General features: G+C 34.5%; 3 protein-coding genes across 4 annotated transcripts; 1 reads left to right on the top strand and 2 right to left on the bottom strand.

Annotated features, from left to right (window-relative positions):
- Nucleotides 1–470: 470 nt before the first annotated feature.
- LOC129310568 (growth-regulating factor 4-like) lies at nucleotides 471–4,117 on the bottom strand. 2 transcript variants are annotated; one of them, XM_054952454.1, is made up of 4 exons: nucleotides 3,975–4,117; nucleotides 3,647–3,873; nucleotides 3,159–3,516; nucleotides 471–1,316 (listed from the first exon to the last, which is right to left on the bottom strand). In XM_054952454.1, exons 2-4 carry the CDS (start codon nucleotides 3,831–3,833, stop codon nucleotides 911–913), a joined length of 951 nt encoding a protein of 316 aa, XP_054808429.1. In that variant the 5' UTR covers nucleotides 3,834–3,873; nucleotides 3,975–4,117; the 3' UTR covers nucleotides 471–910. The 2 variants fall into 2 exon arrangements, with proteins under 2 accessions (XP_054808429.1, XP_054808428.1); XM_054952453.1 differs by lacking the exon at nucleotides 3,975–4,117 and having other exon boundaries at nucleotides 3,647–3,944.
- A 2,537-nt stretch (nucleotides 4,118–6,654) lies between these two features.
- LOC129310881 (MOB kinase activator-like 1B) lies at nucleotides 6,655–10,626 on the top strand (the record flags this gene model as incomplete). Its single annotated transcript, XM_054952781.1, has 8 exons — nucleotides 6,655–6,788; nucleotides 7,707–7,755; nucleotides 8,289–8,397; nucleotides 8,571–8,664; nucleotides 9,383–9,462; nucleotides 9,648–9,781; nucleotides 9,867–10,030; nucleotides 10,309–10,626. Coding segments are annotated over 6 exons (537 nt in total), but the record flags the coding sequence as incomplete, so codon positions are not given.
- Nucleotides 10,627–11,447: 821 nt separating this feature from the next.
- LOC129311255 (TATA-box-binding protein-like) lies at nucleotides 11,448–17,738 on the bottom strand. The gene is made up of 11 exons (XM_054953411.1): nucleotides 17,562–17,738; nucleotides 16,136–16,214; nucleotides 15,136–15,223; nucleotides 14,809–14,880; nucleotides 14,666–14,716; nucleotides 14,145–14,189; nucleotides 13,901–13,993; nucleotides 13,663–13,764; nucleotides 13,501–13,574; nucleotides 12,454–12,555; nucleotides 11,448–12,124 (listed from the first exon to the last, which is right to left on the bottom strand). Coding segments are annotated over exons 2-10 (603 nt in total). The 5' UTR covers nucleotides 16,213–16,214; nucleotides 17,562–17,738; the 3' UTR covers nucleotides 11,448–12,124; nucleotides 12,454–12,554.
- Nucleotides 17,739–18,042: the final 304 nt, after the last annotated feature.

Here is an 18,042-nt window from a genome sequence, read left to right as displayed (position 1 = left end):
CGAAAATTCGAGAAAAAGAAAAAGAAAAGGAACAAGTCCATAGATATTCATATAATGAAAAGGAAAAGAAAAAGAACGAGTCCATACAAATATCCTATCATAGTCAGTATTTGATAAATGTATGCGTTTTTCATTTTTAGCTTCTTTTCCTTATCTACATAATCTATGCAAAACTTTCTACCGAACCATAAAAAATCTATGGAAATCTTATGCAATGATAGATGTCCAAAGATGTTCATACAAAAGTTGGACAAGATGCCTCCCCATCTTAACAACGGGACGCTCAATTCAATCTTCAGTACAGTGATTAGCTGTCCAAAAGGTTTGCTGTACTCTAAAGAATATCAACATTTGTCCGACATTATAAGACTTGAGAATGTGGTTAAGACAGATGTTCGACCAGGGAGCGATCCATGTTAATCGAACGAGAATAGAATTGTATTAAAACATCAAATCAAACGAGATGCCAATAACAGAACATAGGAAAAGTAATCACATATCCCAAGTTTACATATAATAAAAAGTAGAATTCCATGAAACACATGCAACAATGATATAACCACAGATTTGGTGCTCGGAAATTAAACCTCAATTCCCCTGAGTATCTGCATGATGAACCATAAAAACATATCACTGCCTGAGGGATTCTATTTATTTATACAGCTTTCCTTTGGTTAGGGAAGGGAGGGAGGGTGGTAGTGAGGTGATTTCAAAGGTTTGCTTCCGGGAAAGTCAATATGCACAGGACAAGCATACTCCTTGGAAGTAACCATAAAAGATCCACCATAACCGACACTGACATCAACCCAAATCCCTTCCAGTTGCAGGAGGAAAAGTGTGAAGAGAAAAAGATATCAGTGTGACTCACCTATCTCTCTCTCTCTCTCCCCTTACAGTTCCCTCCAGTCAGTCACTGAAAGGGATTCATACTATCAGGGTTACAGCTAGAATCCTTATTGGGTCTATACTCAACAGAGGGGGAGCTTGAGTCCTTCCAGAGCCAGTCGGTTGAGAAAGTCAGCGGGGACTGATTTTCCTGTTTCAAACACCCTGCCAAACTTAGCTGATCACCATAAAAATGTTGCTTTGATCTTGCAGCATTGATGTTCAATGGCTCAGCATCCCGCATCGTCCCCAGCTGGAAGCAGCTGCTAACAATAGTAGAACTATTTCTTGACTCCAAGACAAGTTGTGAGGGAACTTGTGAGATATGAGACCACATGGTGTCCGAGGTAGAGTCAAAACCAAGATAGCTTGTGCTTCCCAAGCCTTTCTGCAAAAAGTTGTGCTCCTCTGCCTCAGAATTCAGCCCGAACCTGTGGAGTCGTCAGTTAACATTATGCAAGATAAGAAAAAACTGTTCAATAAAAACTAGTTATCATCTTCCCAGGAACTCCTTAAATCTTAACCACATTATTATTGCACCACGACCCAGTAACTGAGCTTGCAAGCTAACAAATGAAGCCAAAGGCAAAACGCTCTAAGATTGTTGCAGCCATGGAATCCAAACTCATCCCATCCTCTATTCTATTGAATTGAATCTAATAGACTGTTTACAGATATAAATTTTGTACAAGCAATGTTCTACATATGGCATTTTAAATACTCCTTTTATGGTCAGAAACATAAGATTTATATATGCACACATCAAATATTATGTTACCAAGAAAAAAAAAACATGATTTTGTCCAAATTGCCAAATTCACCTTTAACACTGTTCCCCTTCACATTTGATCTTGTCTAAATTTAAAACCAAAAAGCATTTGCCCACCTACACTATAAATTTCTCAAACATCCTCACAGTAGAGACAGAGGCTTCCGTCACAACAGATGAGGAATTATAACAGGCTTAAGGATGTTCAATATATTCTATTTCAATTCATGTGGAAGATTTTGTGCCAGCTCACTGATGACCAAAAATAAAAAACCATACCAGATAAATGAAAAGAATAGTCACGCTCACAATGTCCTTCAACAATACTCCCTCCGGTCCAGTTTATTGGTTATCTTTTAGAAAGGTGAAGTGGTTTGCTTTATAAGTCATTGAATTGATAATGATGTTTTGTTTCAAATGAAATGTCTAAACTATCCTTAAAAAATAAGAGAGAGAGAATGAAAAAATAATATTATACAGTTTATTTGCTTTTTAAGGGTTACGTTTGTGATTTTACTAAATTTTATTCTTTGTGCTTTTGTTATATTGGTGTTAATGAGGTTGGTGAAAATGACTTATAAATAAGATTGGAGGGAATATATCCCAAATTTAATAGAAAGGATGAATTAAAGGTGTGGACTGAGTTTCTGGATAAGTGCCATTTCTGCCACTAATATGTATATATGGTCGGCAAACATAAAATAATCCACTTATTTTGCTTCCACTATCAAAATTTAACATCAGTCCTCCTGCTATTTAGTTTATATGCACGATCATCAACAGAACTTTGATTTATCAAGTCATCCCCTGATACTTCATTCCTTTCCACCCTTTGAAAAGGTAGTATCCTAGGGCATTTTCTTCAGCGTTGATCAAATATGAAAAAGCACACCTATAACGTCTTCTGGGGGAAAAATACAGGGCACCGAATTATGATTTAGATTTATATTAGGAAAACCACAATCAGTTGGCAGATGGGATAGTTCAGTTTTCTATGAGTCCGTTCCAGTTCAGGGAAGGTCAGCCTCCGATGATCACTTCTGGACTCATAACGTGAACACCATAAAAAAGCCAAGCTCAAGACTCAACCCAGATATGCTATTCCCAAAACATGGTGAGTTTTCATTCCAATACAATACTTGGAAGAAAGGCAAGGATGAAAGTTGTATTTAAGGTTATAAACCTAACAGCAATATCTGAGAAGGGGCTATATTAAAATTGTTAAGATTTTAGCCTGTTCAAATGCATCTTATCAACTTGACAACCAGACCGTAAAACATACAACTCAAACTCGAAAGCTCGGATCCTTTATTTCCACCTTATTCTCCATCCCAAACGTCATAATGATTTTCATGTTAGGTAATTTAGTATTTCAGCTGCCCCAATAACCATGTACGCCATAAATCTCGGAAGGTAGCTTTATATGAAAAAGAAATAACCGAAATCAAAAGTTACTTCAGATAGAAATTAAACCATTAGAAGATGAAAAGAAAAATACAAATACCTGCAATCTTTCCTGCTAATCTCACCGGGAAGAGACTGTATCTGCTGTGATAAGTTGTTTCCAAGGTTCAAATCCTCACGAGCACCATTTCCGTGCAAGGGCAAGCTCTGGAAGCTTCCAGAGCCACTTCTGCTCCCAGAAGCAGCAACGTCCGATGCAGAACTGGACGAAGACTGAGAAGCAGCTTGTTGCGATTCCACAGGCTTTCTTGAACGGTAACGACGGCGTATCATGTGCCGCTCACAGTACTTGGAGTCCGGATGCGCATCTCTCGAGCATCTCCACTTCTTCCCATCCGTTCTTCGACACCTGCCCGGCTCTGGGTCGATCTTCTTCCCGTAATACGAGCAATAACCCACTGAATCAAAAAAAAAAAAAAAAGGTATCAAGCATGATACTTCAAAAATCGAGCCTATGGTGTTTAACACATATAAGCCAGTTGTTTCAGGTACAACACCATACTTCAAATTAGGTGTTTGAAGGCTTACAAGACGGGTGATGAACGAGCTTTGGCGGCATCAATTCGAGACTCTTGCGAATAGGAACGAGGAGGTCGAGGGGGACGGCCAGTCCAGCCTTGAGGTACTTAAAGATGAGAGCTTGGTGTTCAAGCTCCTGCCATTGCGCCACCGTGAACGGTGGCTGGACCGCCGTCCACATCGGCGGAGAGTTCATTTCGATGTCCTTGTTCTTGTTGTGGTCGTTCTTATGCTTACTGCTTTCAAGTTTCGACACATACGAAGAGTGATTCAATGAGGAAGCCATCCGGAAAAACAATAAAAGAAAGGAGTTGAGAGAGAGAAGGGAGGCGGTTACCTCGGAGTGGGAGAGAGACAAAAGCAGTGCGGCCATGATTGATTGGAAGGGATTAAGGTAGCCGAACAAGAACGACCTGAGAGATGCGAGTGAGAGATCTTTTTCTTGCCTCCTTCCCCTCGCGCTCTTCTATTATTATTTGTCCTTTTCCCCACACAAGAGACACTCACCGCACCGAGAATCGGTTCAACGGCGAACCGGGCTAATTTTTTAACCCTCTTTGGGTTAAAAATAACAAATAAACTACGGCAAGAATAAAAATTAGGGAATTTCTTTTAAATAATATAAATAATAATTTAATCTCTCAAAATAATATAATATCAATAAAATTTTTAAATATTTTTTATCATTAAAAATTAATATAAATGATCAAATTATCTTTAATTTAAAATTTTAAATGCTAATTTGTGAATTATTATTGCACTCTTGTGATTTTAAAAAAAATTATAAATCTTAAAATAAAATTTGTGAATAATAATTATATTTATAACACTGATAAAATATTAAGATTTTAAACACAAATTTGTGCATTGCTGTTAAATTTTTATGATTTTAAAAAAAAAATTGTGAATCTTGAAATAAAATTTGTTAATGACAATTAATATTTAAACTAAGAATAATTTAACAATTTATATTAATTTTTTAATGATAAAAAAGCTCCTAAAAACTTCATTAATATCATGACATTTCAAGGAATTAAATTATCATTTACATAATTTTAAAAAAATTATTACCATTTTTTCTAAAAATTATAAGATGGTAACGTTGTGATCCCTGAAACATTAATCCATAATTCAATTTGTAGAAATGTGAACAGAAAGCAATGCTTGAGAAAGACTAATGTTTTAAAATATTAATTATGGATTAGTCTCATGCCTGCTGGACCTTGGGAAACAAAGAAAAAACTTACAATTATAAGAGAAAATGAAAGAGAAAAATGCATTTTTAATTATCTTAATAAAATGATAAAATGGAAATTTAGAAAAATATGAAAGAAAATAAAATGTGGTCCTCCTATTTTTTTTCAATTTTTTTATCTATTATATATGTACTATGTGGCAAGATCTTGGGAGAGAAAAATAATTAATCTCGCTTCATTTATAATCCCTGTATTTATCAAAATTAATTATAAATTTAAAACTATGGCTATCCCATAAATTGATATTAACTACTACTTTTTAAAATCAACTTTATAGAACTATCACAATTTAAATATTTTTTTTTTTGCTAGTGTGGCCTTATTTAGTGACATGCAAGCTCCTTTGCAAAATGAGAGATCAATTGAAATCTCATCTTATTAGAATTTATCCTTCTAATTTTTTTTTTAAATCATTGTTTTCCCACTCATACCCAAGCATGCCCAGAAAGAAGAAGAATGAGGTACGCAATTAATCAGTCTCCCCGTACCTCAACATAGGAATTGTTGGTCAGTAAATTGTTCGCTCCCATTCTCTGAAGGAGCAATTTAATTTTTGGTATGAGTCGTCCAACTCTATATCCTTTCCAGTGGAAATGTTGTCTCCTGGTCTCTCACTGTCAAATTCTTCCAAGCTTTTGTCTGACGCTTTCATGGATAAATTTCCATTGAAAGACCCAAGAGGCCTAGAAAGTTGAACTTGATCAACTTTGTCTCTTGAAACAACTTTTTTTCACTCTAGTCACAGAAAGATTTGCCATGAACAATCCTATTCAGCAATTCAGGTTGTGTTTGGATACCATTTTATAATCAACCATGGCTCATGAAATCTGTTTAAAAAAACCACCCAGATATCTATTTTTTAATAAATTCTGTTTAGTCTGAAATTTCATTGCCGGAGAAGTTATTTAAAATTTCACTTGACAATTAATTATTTTAAAATTCTATTTGATAGTCAATTTTACTTAATTAAAATCCAAAAACATCCTCAATTTCTATACCAGAATCACTTTCTAAAATCACTTATAGCTCAATAATTGGAAGCTTCCCCCTTGCAAAGTATTTAGGGGTTGTTTGTTTTCAGTTTTTAAATTTTTTTTTCATTTTTTTAAATAAAAAATTGTTAAAATTGATTTAGATTAGTGTTTTTGATTTAATTATTTTTTTAAAACAAAAAATAAAAATAACCTCAAGTTATTTTTATTTTATTTTTTTAGTTTGGCAAATACATTACATTTTATTATTAAAAATTATAGTTGTCTTGATCAATTTTTATTATAAATTATCATCGTTAATCACCTATACTCATTACTATTAACCTATTTTTTAATTCTAAAATTATTTTTAAATTAAACCAAACAAATGTTTATTTTATTTTGTTTTAAAAAATAATTAAAAATTATATTACAAAATAATTTTTAAAAACAAGAAATAAAAATAGAAACCAAATAGGCCTTTAATTCTTGTAATTGTCATTCTTGTTTCTTCACATCACCAACAATTCAAAAGGCAAATCTTATTATTTAAAATATTTTTTATGAATTTCATATAATTTATAAAAAAAACTTATATACTTAATATTGTATGTTCAAGATATTTATTTTTAATTGAATTAAGATATGCATATTTTTTATAAATTAATTTATTCAGCCTTTTATAATTTTTATTAGGTCCGCTAGATTTTGTAAATACAAGAAACCTTTGGGCGATAGCAACAAATAGAGATTTCTTCACGGGTTATTTTATAAATACCCCAATAATTAAAAATCAAAAAAGTTGGCAACTTTGCTTTCGAAGCTAGTTTCTAGTCCAAGATACAGCAGAAGAAGGAAGACGAAGCCAACGAGCTCCCTCCGTCCCCTCTCCGCTCGAGCCACGAGCCTCTTCGGTATAGGCAGGTGAGCTAAAATCTTTCAGTTTGTTTTATTTAAAAAAATTATGATCGCAACACCACGGTTTTTCATTCGCGTGTGGTCTAGGCCAATTCAGCCTTTAGATTCTGCATTTAATGAATCCTTTTGTGAATGATTCTCCTTTTGATATGATCTATTTTTGTTTATGTTCGATGTAAAATATTTAATATTGTCAGGCTTTTCGAGTTATTGTGGATTCAATTCATTTTAAATTTTAATAATTTCCACATTTTGCCTAGTCTTTGCTAATTTGCTTTCATGTTTTCCTTTTCGTCGAAACTTTAAACAAAAAGTTTGCCTTTTCCCCCCACCTTATCAATTCATTTTTGTCCCTGTTGCAGTAAATTTGTTGAATGTGTGATGTAATTTTGAAGGCAAGTGGAAATCGTGAAATGTGAAGTATGAAGCTAGTGGTGTGTTTTTTCTTCTCTCTTTATAAGCTGCGTTCAACCGTAGTATTTTGTGTGTCATGAGTGTATGTGTAAGAAAATGTGTCCAATAGCTTTGAAGTCTGAACAAGACCGTCACTTGTACTTTATAAGCTGCGCCAAATTGTAGTATTTTAGGCAGATTTTGATGTCATAGATGTGTTTTCCTTTCACATACCATGTAGAGAGTAATTGTTGCATTTCCCATAAGTGCATGCTCTCTTATCCACATCTTATGGTTTTGATACATATCCATAGTCAGTAATAAGAGGAATCAACTTGGGTAGTAAGCTAGTCATAGTTATTGTTGATGCGTATGTAATTTAAGTATTGGTTTGCGTGAAACTTTGCATTACTCCGGTACATCTGTTGCTGGCGTAAAGTTTTTAATGAATATTAATAGAAGCTTAGTTTGAATTGTTTATCTTCCATCCTTCTACTGAATTTTTTGCTTGACAAAATTTTTCTGTGACAGAAACCAGAGAACATTTCGCCCAAAAAAGAGTGCACCTTCAGGGAGTAAGGTTGGTTCCTTCTATTGAAGCATACATTGTGGATCTCTTTGATTGGATATAGTTGCCTCTCCTTAAAAATAACTTGGCCAACCATACCTAACATTTAATTACTCCCTTTTACTCTCAACAATGGAGATTTCTTCCTTTTTTGTTGGAAAATAATTTTTTTAGTGAAACGAAAATTGATATGTTTTGAAGAATATCAGGATGAAAAAGAGAAAGAAAGAGGAAGTATAAAATCATCAGTACATGAGCTAATAGGGACTATTTTGAGACTGTTTAGATGCAGGAAGAGGACATACTTTTCATAAGCAAGATATTAATTTATTATGGTCGACCCTACAGAAATACTAAAACCTGGTTTATTTTTAAAATGCAATATCATGGTTTACAATGTTGTTGTGAATAAAAGTATAAGATTATCTTTTGGCTAAAAAATAAAAGTATAAGATTATCAACTTTCAAGTTTTATGCTGTGGCGGTGGGAGTCTAAGTGGAATCGTGATGTTAACTACCCTGTAACTCTGTTCGTTGTTTTGCAGGGAGCACAGCTTAGACAACACATTGATGCCACATTAGGTAGTGGAAATCTGAGTGAAGCAGTAAAGCTACCACCTGGGGAGGATTTAAATGAGTGGCTTGCAGTCAACAGTATATCTCATTCTCTCTTTCACTTTTGTGCTCTGTCAAGAGTAGGGCATTAAATTGCTGGTTATTGTTATTTCTTCTTGCCTCTCATCCTGTTTCCCCAAATCTATCTTCTAGCATGTTCCCATTCAATTTCAAAATTCAATAATTTGAGTCTATTCTGGCCCATATTGCAGCTGTAGATTTCTTCAACCAGGTGAATCTGCTTTGTGGTACCCTTACGGAGTTTTGTACCCCTGAGAATTGCCGGACTATGTCTGCTGGACCCAAGTATGGCATGCTCTGTTGAATGAAATAAAATAAAAAGAATTGCAGACTTATAAAAATGCATTGAATTAATAGACATTTCCTTTAATTGTTCCCCCCCTATGACACGATTTAATAGGTGGTGCAGTTTTTTTTTTTTTGCTGGGGGGTGGTGGAGGGGGATGGAATGGATTAAAAATGAGCTGATTGTGTTGTTCGACTTATACAATCTTACTATAAGTTATTCAAACCAATCAGTTGGTATTTCACGAAGAGTTTGACCTTATGTTGCTCCACTTAATTGTTATTGTAAACTTTCCACTAAGATTTTCTTATGCAATGTTGTATTCTTCTGAGAAATTTCATGAGAATTGAGGATATGGGTGTTTAAAATTTATGAATAGTTGGTTATATATTTTGCATTTCTTGCCTATATTGTAAATACTCTATTGGGAAATAAAAGGATGGAATTTGCGCTGTGCTGCAAAAGTCTTTATTTCCCTTGACTATGTTTTGTTCATATCCTTTTATTGGCCCTATTTTTCTGCAATATCATGAAAGCACATATGTTTGGCCCTGCCTAACTTTTAAGGCAGGGGATTCTTGCTAACTCTCAGTTTCCTTAGATTCTGCTTGTGACAGCATTTAAAAATTGATGTAGACATGACTAGAAAAGAGTGTTGTTTTCATAAATTGGAGAAAGAAAATGATTATGCTTATTGACTTTGAATTTTTAAAATAGTTTGGCAAGGGGAGCCATCATACAAACATGGATAGTTCTGTCCACTGCAGGATCAGAGCTTGAGTATTATTCAGAGTGGGGTATGGTTCTAGTGTTAAAGAGATATAACAAATTGTGACTTTTTGACCATGAAGTAGTCAAAATACTACATTTCCTCATTGAGGTCATTGGTTAAAACTAATTATTGTTTCAACCAATTTTGTTTTACTCACCTGCACTATATTTGTGTAACTTTCATTCTGTCCTATTGTATGATAACTTTCAGGTATGAGTATAGATGGGCAGATGGCGTACAAATTAAGAAACCTATTGAGGTTTCGGCCCCAAAATATGTAGAATATCTGATGGACTGGATTGAGTCATAGCTTGATGATGAATCCATCTTCCCTCAGAAGCTTGGTAAAGATAATACATCATTTGTTTCCCTATGATAATAGACTCTTGTAATCATCATCCATGTGCTTAAACAAGTCAAATTTTGTAGGCGCGCCATTTCCTCCCAACTTCATGGATGTCGTGAAGACAATATTCAAGCGATTGTTCCGTGTGTACGCTCACATATATCATTCACACTTTCAGAAAATTGTGAGCCTCAAAGAAGAGGCTCACCTTAATACGTGCTTCAAACATTTTATACTCTTTACATGTGTAAGTCTCAAATATTTATGACTGAATAATTACGTTTGTGGTTAAGTAATCTTTTTGACCTGCTGAGTATTGAAGAGTTGAGGTTAACTCCACTGTCTCTGTATGTCCTTGATTTTTCTTAGGTCTATCAGAAACCTTTTTTTTCCTTTGCAATATTAAATCGACTGGTGGAAATATATTTTCATTTGATGCAAGGAATTGTTTTAGTGATTACAGGGTTTCTTTAATGGTCCAATTTTGTTGAAATTGTTTGATATTAAAAATTCTTTTTTGTGCAGGAATTTGGGCTAATTGACAAGAAGGAGCTTGCTCCACTTCAAGAACTAGTAGAATCCATTGTTGTTCCATACTAAGAAAAAGTGAAAAGTTCTTCACTGTGCTGTGAGAAAATCAAGTCTCGGTGAACAATACTAATTTAGTCAAGACTGCATGTTTGTTCTTGATTCAATAAACCCTTCCTTATATTTGGGGTTCCATATAATATAATATCAGCACTGACTAATTAAACTTGAAGAACTTGATGTCGGGATGTAGCTCATTGCTAACAAAGCAGTAATTAGTATGTAAATATCTATATGATTTTACAGACATCTCAATTTGTCCTTGTTGATTGATGGGTGGTTCGTTTAAAGGCTTTTTTAACATTCATACGGACTTGAATTTGAATTCAAAACCTTATGTTTAAATGATCATAGTCTTTTTCATTAAGATTAACCGTTGTTGGTATTAGTGAAAATTAACAATTTTACCAAATTAATGAGAAGAATGACTCTCATTTAGTACGTTCCCCCATTTAGTTATGTTCCCATTTAATCAATTTTATATGGTAAAAATGTTTCTAGATCACGTGTATTAATCTTTCTTAACTTAAACATTGTTTACATGATATTTATTTTAAAGAACGTACTTTACATCACAATAGATGACAATAAATTAATCATTAAATAAATGAAAATAAAATCTTGAAAAAAAAAAGCCTGCCTTTTGTAATTTTGAAAAAGGTCAAATAGATAAAGGTTGTTAAATATCAAAAATTTTTACAACGATATAAAGTTAAACTTAGAGATGAGAGAGTAGATAGATGATGGTTGATGACAATGATAACATTTTAAAATAGTAAATGCATCATTTGTTTTTATTCAACAAGTCACGTCTTAAGATTTAAAAATAGGGGCAAAAAGAACCCAAAGGGCTTCTCATAGGTACCTGTACTGCCACAAGGTCCCTCTAAAGCAGGTGAAGCTGGCAAAGAATCCAAATTCCCTCTCAGAATACTAGATAACATGATTTAATTTCAACATGTAACAAAAAAAAAAAAGAAAGAAAGAAAAGAAAGAATATTTTCCAAGCTCAAGTCACAATGCTCGATGACTTGACGCATTCCGATCCCAATATATTTTTTCCCCGAAACGGATCATCTAAAATCACCAACTTATATTGAACTGTCTCGACAAAATCACAGCTGTTTTAAAAGCCCTATATACGATACGATGTTTCAAAAAACAAAGATCCTTTGATATTTTAGGTGGAAATGGAATCACACAAGAAGGATAGAAATTTGAGACCTAAATATACTGCAACAAGTGCAACGAGGCAATGTCTTTCCAAGGACCTCTTCAGGTTAGTGCTTTGCAATTTTTTTTTTTTTTTTAACAATTACTAGACAGAGCTATAACCAGAGGCAGCAAATGCATCTTAACCAGCGAAACCCTTGATCTCTACAGTGAGATGTCTTAGCTAAGCTTGTTTGCCACAGATCTTTTACCAACGTCAAACTGAGTACAACCTTCATTCTGGTCGGCAAGAAATCCACCATAGCATCTTTCACTTTTGTTTTTCCTTTTTGTTTTGGCAGAAAGTGCACCTTCCACTTCCTATAAGCCGCGAAGTAGCTCAAAATAATTTCCAGCTGATTCCATTAAAAGTGATCTCATTTTTTTCATCAAGAACCAAAGGATCTTGTGCGACCAATCTGGTTGAGAACATCTCAACAAGTAAGGAAGTATCGTTGATTTTTTCATGCTTGCTCCAAGAGACCCCCATTGATGATGTGAGGGCTGCCCCATCGCAAAAGCGTTTAGCGAGATCCACCACCTTCCAAACGACCATACATCAGAAATGGCAAGTAGAAACAGTAAGATTCTTACTTCACATTCCACTCCAAAACAATTAAGAAAAATATTCCTTTTTAATATTCAGATTGGAAGAAATAAAATTCAATCAAAGCTTATTCCGAAGATGAAAAATAAGGCTCTCATTCTTTAATGATGATCAAGTTGGGAATCAAACTGCAACTAGGAATCAAAATGAAGCCTTGAGCTAATTGAAGAAACTCAATTAGTGACCACTCAGAGAACAGCTGACAGAAAAGAATCCAATATAATAATAATGATAGTAGTAGTAGTAATTAATAGAAGAGGTACCTCATTAATGACAATTACATGTCTTGTCCCATGCACACCGCAATATAAGAAATTGCCAACTGAAGAATAGAAAGTTCCCAATATCCTACATGCCCGCCCATTCTGAAATGCATCAATAAATAAAATGCAAAAAATTAGTATGAGCGTTGGCAAAGACAACAATAGTCACAAATTAGCCATTTTTTAAGGCATATGACCGAGGGGTAAAAACAAAGGTGAATCATCAAAAGATGGCCTTGCATTAGCCAAACGCAGCCATTGAAGTAATGAACATGAATAGGGAAGAGCAAAAACAGAAAAATTGTTGAGATCTAATTGTTTGACTTGGCTGAAGGTGATACAATAATTAGTATCTGTATTTTCAACAATAGAGCTATATACCAACTACATGCAATACACATTAAAAATAAACAAGGGTGGAAGATAAAGGTTATAGAATCACCCACTGCAATAAAGCCCATAGATGCATGATACTACAATAAATATGCATTTCTCATAAATATTCTAAACTAGTGTTAAGAAAGGGTTTCTGTATTCAGTGTATGCAGTGCAGGTGTGAGCTTCTAAAGGCATATAGCAGGGCCGCGGCTTTGCTTGGATTGTTGAAGCTTCGCTGTTTGAGTAATATATTTTATTGTCAAATAGTAGACCCTTGGTACAGGAGTCATTTTGTTGTTTTCATCATAAAGCCGCACGTAAGGAATTGGATAGAGTGATCAAATGTAAAGGTTCACAGTTTAGGTCAAAACAATAGAAATCAACCAAGGGCACTAGCCTCCTTTTGCCTTCCCAGAGGATGAGCTTCTTGTTCTGAATTTAAACGAAAGCAAGGGGAAAGACAGGCTAAATTAAAGAGGAAAGCAATCACAAGACTCACCCACAGTGGTCCTCTTAATATAGGTCACAGAAACTTGATAACATTAGTGAATAGCATACAACAGACATTTTATGCATCATATTGAAAAGGACGTGAAAATCAGCTACAGAAAATTATTTTCAATTATTTATAATTTCCTGACTTTGTAATGAATAGGATCGTGTCCATACCATTGCTGGTTTTTCCTGTACTCAGTGAGAACAGGATAGATGTTCTCAAAAGCAGTGTAAATTTCATCCCTCACCTACAGGATAGAAATAAGACCAATATCAATTCCACAAACAAGGAAAAGGCAAAATATAGAATAATATAGAATGCCTCAAACATATCACCTTAGCTCCTGTTAGGACTATTTTGCCAGAGACAAATATGAGAAGCACTATTTTAGGTTGCTTCATTCTATAAATGAGACCAGGAAACAGCTCTGGTTCATACTAACCAGCAGGGAAAAAGGAAGATTAGTGAACTTATAGTGGATTGTAGGATACCCAAAAATCAACACCATCCAAATAAAGATAGAACTGAAGATGACACTTTTGAGAAGGCACACAAGTTCATTTCAGGACTTACACTTGAGAAAGCACCATGAGAATATGCAAGACCCTCAAGCCGTATGGGGAACTTGACATCACAAGAGCCAACAATGTTCTGAATCTTAAAATCCTAAAGCATGATCCAAAGAAAAACAATGAAAAATCACTTATAGCAATGAATGACAATTTGACAAGAGAATAACTCTCGTTTTCTTTTCTTTTTTCAATAGCTACAGGAAAATATTTCAATGAAGATTCATAGAGAGAATTTTAGAAGGTACCTTAAATTTGGCAGGGAAACCAAGCTTTTGGATAATGCGAGCATACTGACAGGGGGAAGAAGACAACTTAGAAAGTACTGCCACTTGAAAGAAAACATGACTCCCAAATCCCAATTGAGAAAATAATTTTCATGATAAAAAAGTGTGATCAGACCAATAATGATTGAGTTGAATGAAAGGGGCTCAAATCTTTTAAACAAATTTGGAAATTCAAACTTTGTAAAAGAAAAAAATCACAGAGAAGAAGTTACCCCAATTGGGCTATATGATACCTGATAATACCATTACCAAATGACTGTTAAAAAAATAATTAAAAGAAAGATATGATTGCTGATCAGCACATTCGACCATTTTACCCTCCTTCATACATCAAAGGAACTTCTAGTCCAAATAAAGCAAGAACAAGCTGAAAAGTCAAAACCAAGCTAAATGGCAAGAATCCCCAATCTAATGGGCCTCCACTTGAAAAGCTGCCAATAATATATACATGATAAATGAGCAAAGAGAAGAACAATGCATACCTTTCTTGCTGCCAATTTAGACTGTTGCTCACTTTTAGCACCTGTACAAACCTAATCATACCATTTAGACTTAGATGCAGTAAAAAATGTGCACACAATCTGATAACAACGCAAATTGTACCAATTGCTAGAAAGGATAATACCATCTTGCCAGATGCAAAGATGAGAGCAGTCGTTTTAGGTTCCCTGATCCTCATAATCACAGCTGCAAAACGCTACAAAGGAACACATCACAAAAACATGAGCAGATATATTATGAATAACGACCTACGACAACATGTATACTGTTTGAAACAAGAAATACGTAAAGAGAACTAATTGATATTGATGGTGATTTTAACAATAACTACTTAGACGAACCAAGCTTCTTTGGGTCAGACGAAGTGCTTAATCTAAGAAAAATAACCCACAATTTAATTTGAAGAAAACAAAAACAATTTACACAGTTAAATTTTGCCAACATGTAGTACCTTTGGATTATACTCTGCATTTCGTGCTTGAAGGGCAATTGCTTTAAGGTCCAACTTACACTCCAAATTAACTGTTGAAACAATATTCCTAGAAGGAAAGAATGGATACATTGTCATAATGTTCCATCTTAAGTGAAAATATAAGTAAAAATATGACCCTTCTCAAAAATTTTACCAAAGAAATTGAGCATATGTTTTGAATCCATCTTAAAAGAACATATACAGAGATATCCAAGTAAAACAAAAGTCCAGCAGGGGGGATCTAAATCACATTTGATGATTGAAATTGCTTGATTGGGCTAAGAACAGCTTGACAAGGCATAGTGATATCACATTCAGCAACAACCAAACAGATAGGTGAATAATTTGATCCGCTGACACATAAGATATTTACATACTGCATTCAGCACCAAATCTTTTGTTTTGTTTCTTTTTTTTTTTTTTTACATCAAAGAAGTTACAAAGACCTTATTGGTAGGCATCACATAATGTACACCACATATTAATGAAATCAGGGTCATCTAATTAAGATATGTTCTGTCACTGAATTGTTTTTTTTTCCTTTTTTGGCTAGCACTTATGTTACCAAGGTCACAGATGATAGATATGCTAACTCTCTAATTATCTTATGCCTACCTCCTTTCCAGTTTTACTGTTCTGTTATCTCAGTCCCACTTTCATGGAAGGACAGCCTATTCCTATAAGCCTTGTATCATTATTTATTTTCTGTAATTCTGGGACTCCCAGGTGAATAAGAGAGCAACAGAGATAGCCAAACAATTAATTAAGATCTGCTAATGATATAAGATTTGGGCATAGATAGATAAAGAATTGGAGGTTTTCACCACAAAGGATTCAATGAAGCGAATGAACATAACTAAGTCATCAGTGAACTTGTAAAAACTGCATAATTTATCAAAACGTATGTTTATCTCATGCAATCCATCAGACAGCACAGCAAAGTGTAAACTATAAAACATTTAGAAAAATGGCTACTCACTGAAGGGTAGGCACAATCCCAGAAGGGTGCTTCTTTAGATCCACTGGTTGGCTCCCTTCCAATCCGTGTTCAGCCATTCCTATATGATATTATATTTACTTCAAGCGATAGACCTCAAACAGGAAGCTTATCTACAAGCCACACTATTTCAGACTATTTAGTGCTGATTACTTTTTTCTACAATTAATATTAGGAATCAAAGCAAACTTTAATTTAAACTGATGGATTTAATTAAAATGTTAACGTTCTTATAATCTTAGTGGACTAGTGGTGGGCCTCACAATGAATAAGGCCTTAAAAATTTAGTTAACTTGGTTAACCTAAATCCCTCATTTCCCTTAGCTACTAGTCCATCTCTTGTTTATCCATACGACTTAATTGCCACATCATTTGCGTTAGATCTGCAGGGTCAATATCAATCTCTTCCCCCTGACGTGTTAAGACTACTGCTACACATCATTTGGTTTGGTCAGGGTTTATTCAAGAAAAAGTGAAACATTAATGAACGGTTTAACAATAATTCCATGTCTAACAATCAATTTGATCCACCAAGAAACTATACATTTAAGTTTGTGTGCCTAATGTTGTCAAGAAGTAACTCCATGCCTAATAATTCCATGTCATATGTGTTTGTGTGTGTGATTATATGTGTGGCTACACGTCTCTGCAACACCTTTGCTTGAATAAGTGGTAAGAAATATATCACAAATTAATTTTCTCTCTCATTCGATTCAAACAAGATTTGCTAATGAGGATTGAATTGGAAGGTTGCACATCATTGGCACGCACGCATGCATATATAACACTACGAACGATTCATTTGTCTGCAATTTAAACCTTTGAAAACTAGGGAAACAAGAACCAGAAAGATGAATAAATCTTTTAAATGAAAATGAGAATAAGAAAAGAAACCAGAAAGTGCAAATTCAATGGATTATGCTCCCAAAGAGCCAGTTTTCTTCCTCTTCTATTACATGACTAAGTATGCGGTAAGGGAGAAGGCTAACAATAATTGACTACACATAATATCAGGGATTTTTCTCGTTGAGTTTTTCTCATACGAAAAGCTCGAGATAGCAATGTACAGTAAATGTCAACTTAAACGCGCAAAAATTTTGCAGCTAATCCAAGAAACAAAAAGATCCATCTCATACAGCATCAAATATCCTCAGAGAAAACGATCCACTGACACCGGAAGCGGGAACGATAGAAGAGAAAAATAAGACATTGGGGATCAATTGCTCCGTTTGGCAGACAAGAAAATAGACTTTTCATTTTAAAAAAAGAGAGAGTAAAGGAAAACAAAAGAAAACAGAAGAAAAGGGATGAAAGATCGAAGCCTTGTGTACATTGATACAATCAGAAAACCAAGTCCATCAAAATTTTGGAATCCGCGACACCCACATGACAATGGGAGCAAAATTACCGTTCGAAAATGAAATATTTGCAGCAAGACACAGGTTCAACGACGGCGGCAGATATTGGCGTCAAGAGCGAGAGACAAGACAGGTCTGATGCTCGCGAAAAGGGGCGACAAAGCTGCGCGGATGGGCTGAGATTGGGGATTGAGTGAGTTGGCTTTTATAGAAGATAGGGTCAAAATAATGAATAATAAATAAATAAAATTTAATCATCCCGCATTTTATATCCGCGGGAATTGAATGGCTTGGCGGGCTGATGGGATTGGATGAATCTAGATCCTTGCTTTCCGGCAGCACCGCGGACGTGGTCAGGTGAACGATTGAGATTTAGGTTTAGATAATGCAGATTTACGGTAAACATTGTAAACTAATTTTTTGGGTCCAACGGAGTTTTTTTCAAAAAAATACTTTTTAAAACGTTGAATAAACTAGATTTTGACCCGTGCTACTAATTTATAAATATTGTTAAAACTTATTTGAAATATT

This window comes from Prosopis cineraria, unplaced genomic scaffold (assembly GCF_029017545.1).
Source record: "Prosopis cineraria cultivar Desert tree isolate PC_DT_omini unplaced genomic scaffold, ASM2901754v1 PC5, whole genome shotgun sequence".
Taxonomy (NCBI): Eukaryota; Viridiplantae; Streptophyta; class Magnoliopsida; order Fabales; family Fabaceae; genus Prosopis; species Prosopis cineraria.
The sequence above is the reverse complement of the archived record's forward strand: the minus strand, read 5'-3'. Positions and strand labels throughout refer to the sequence as shown.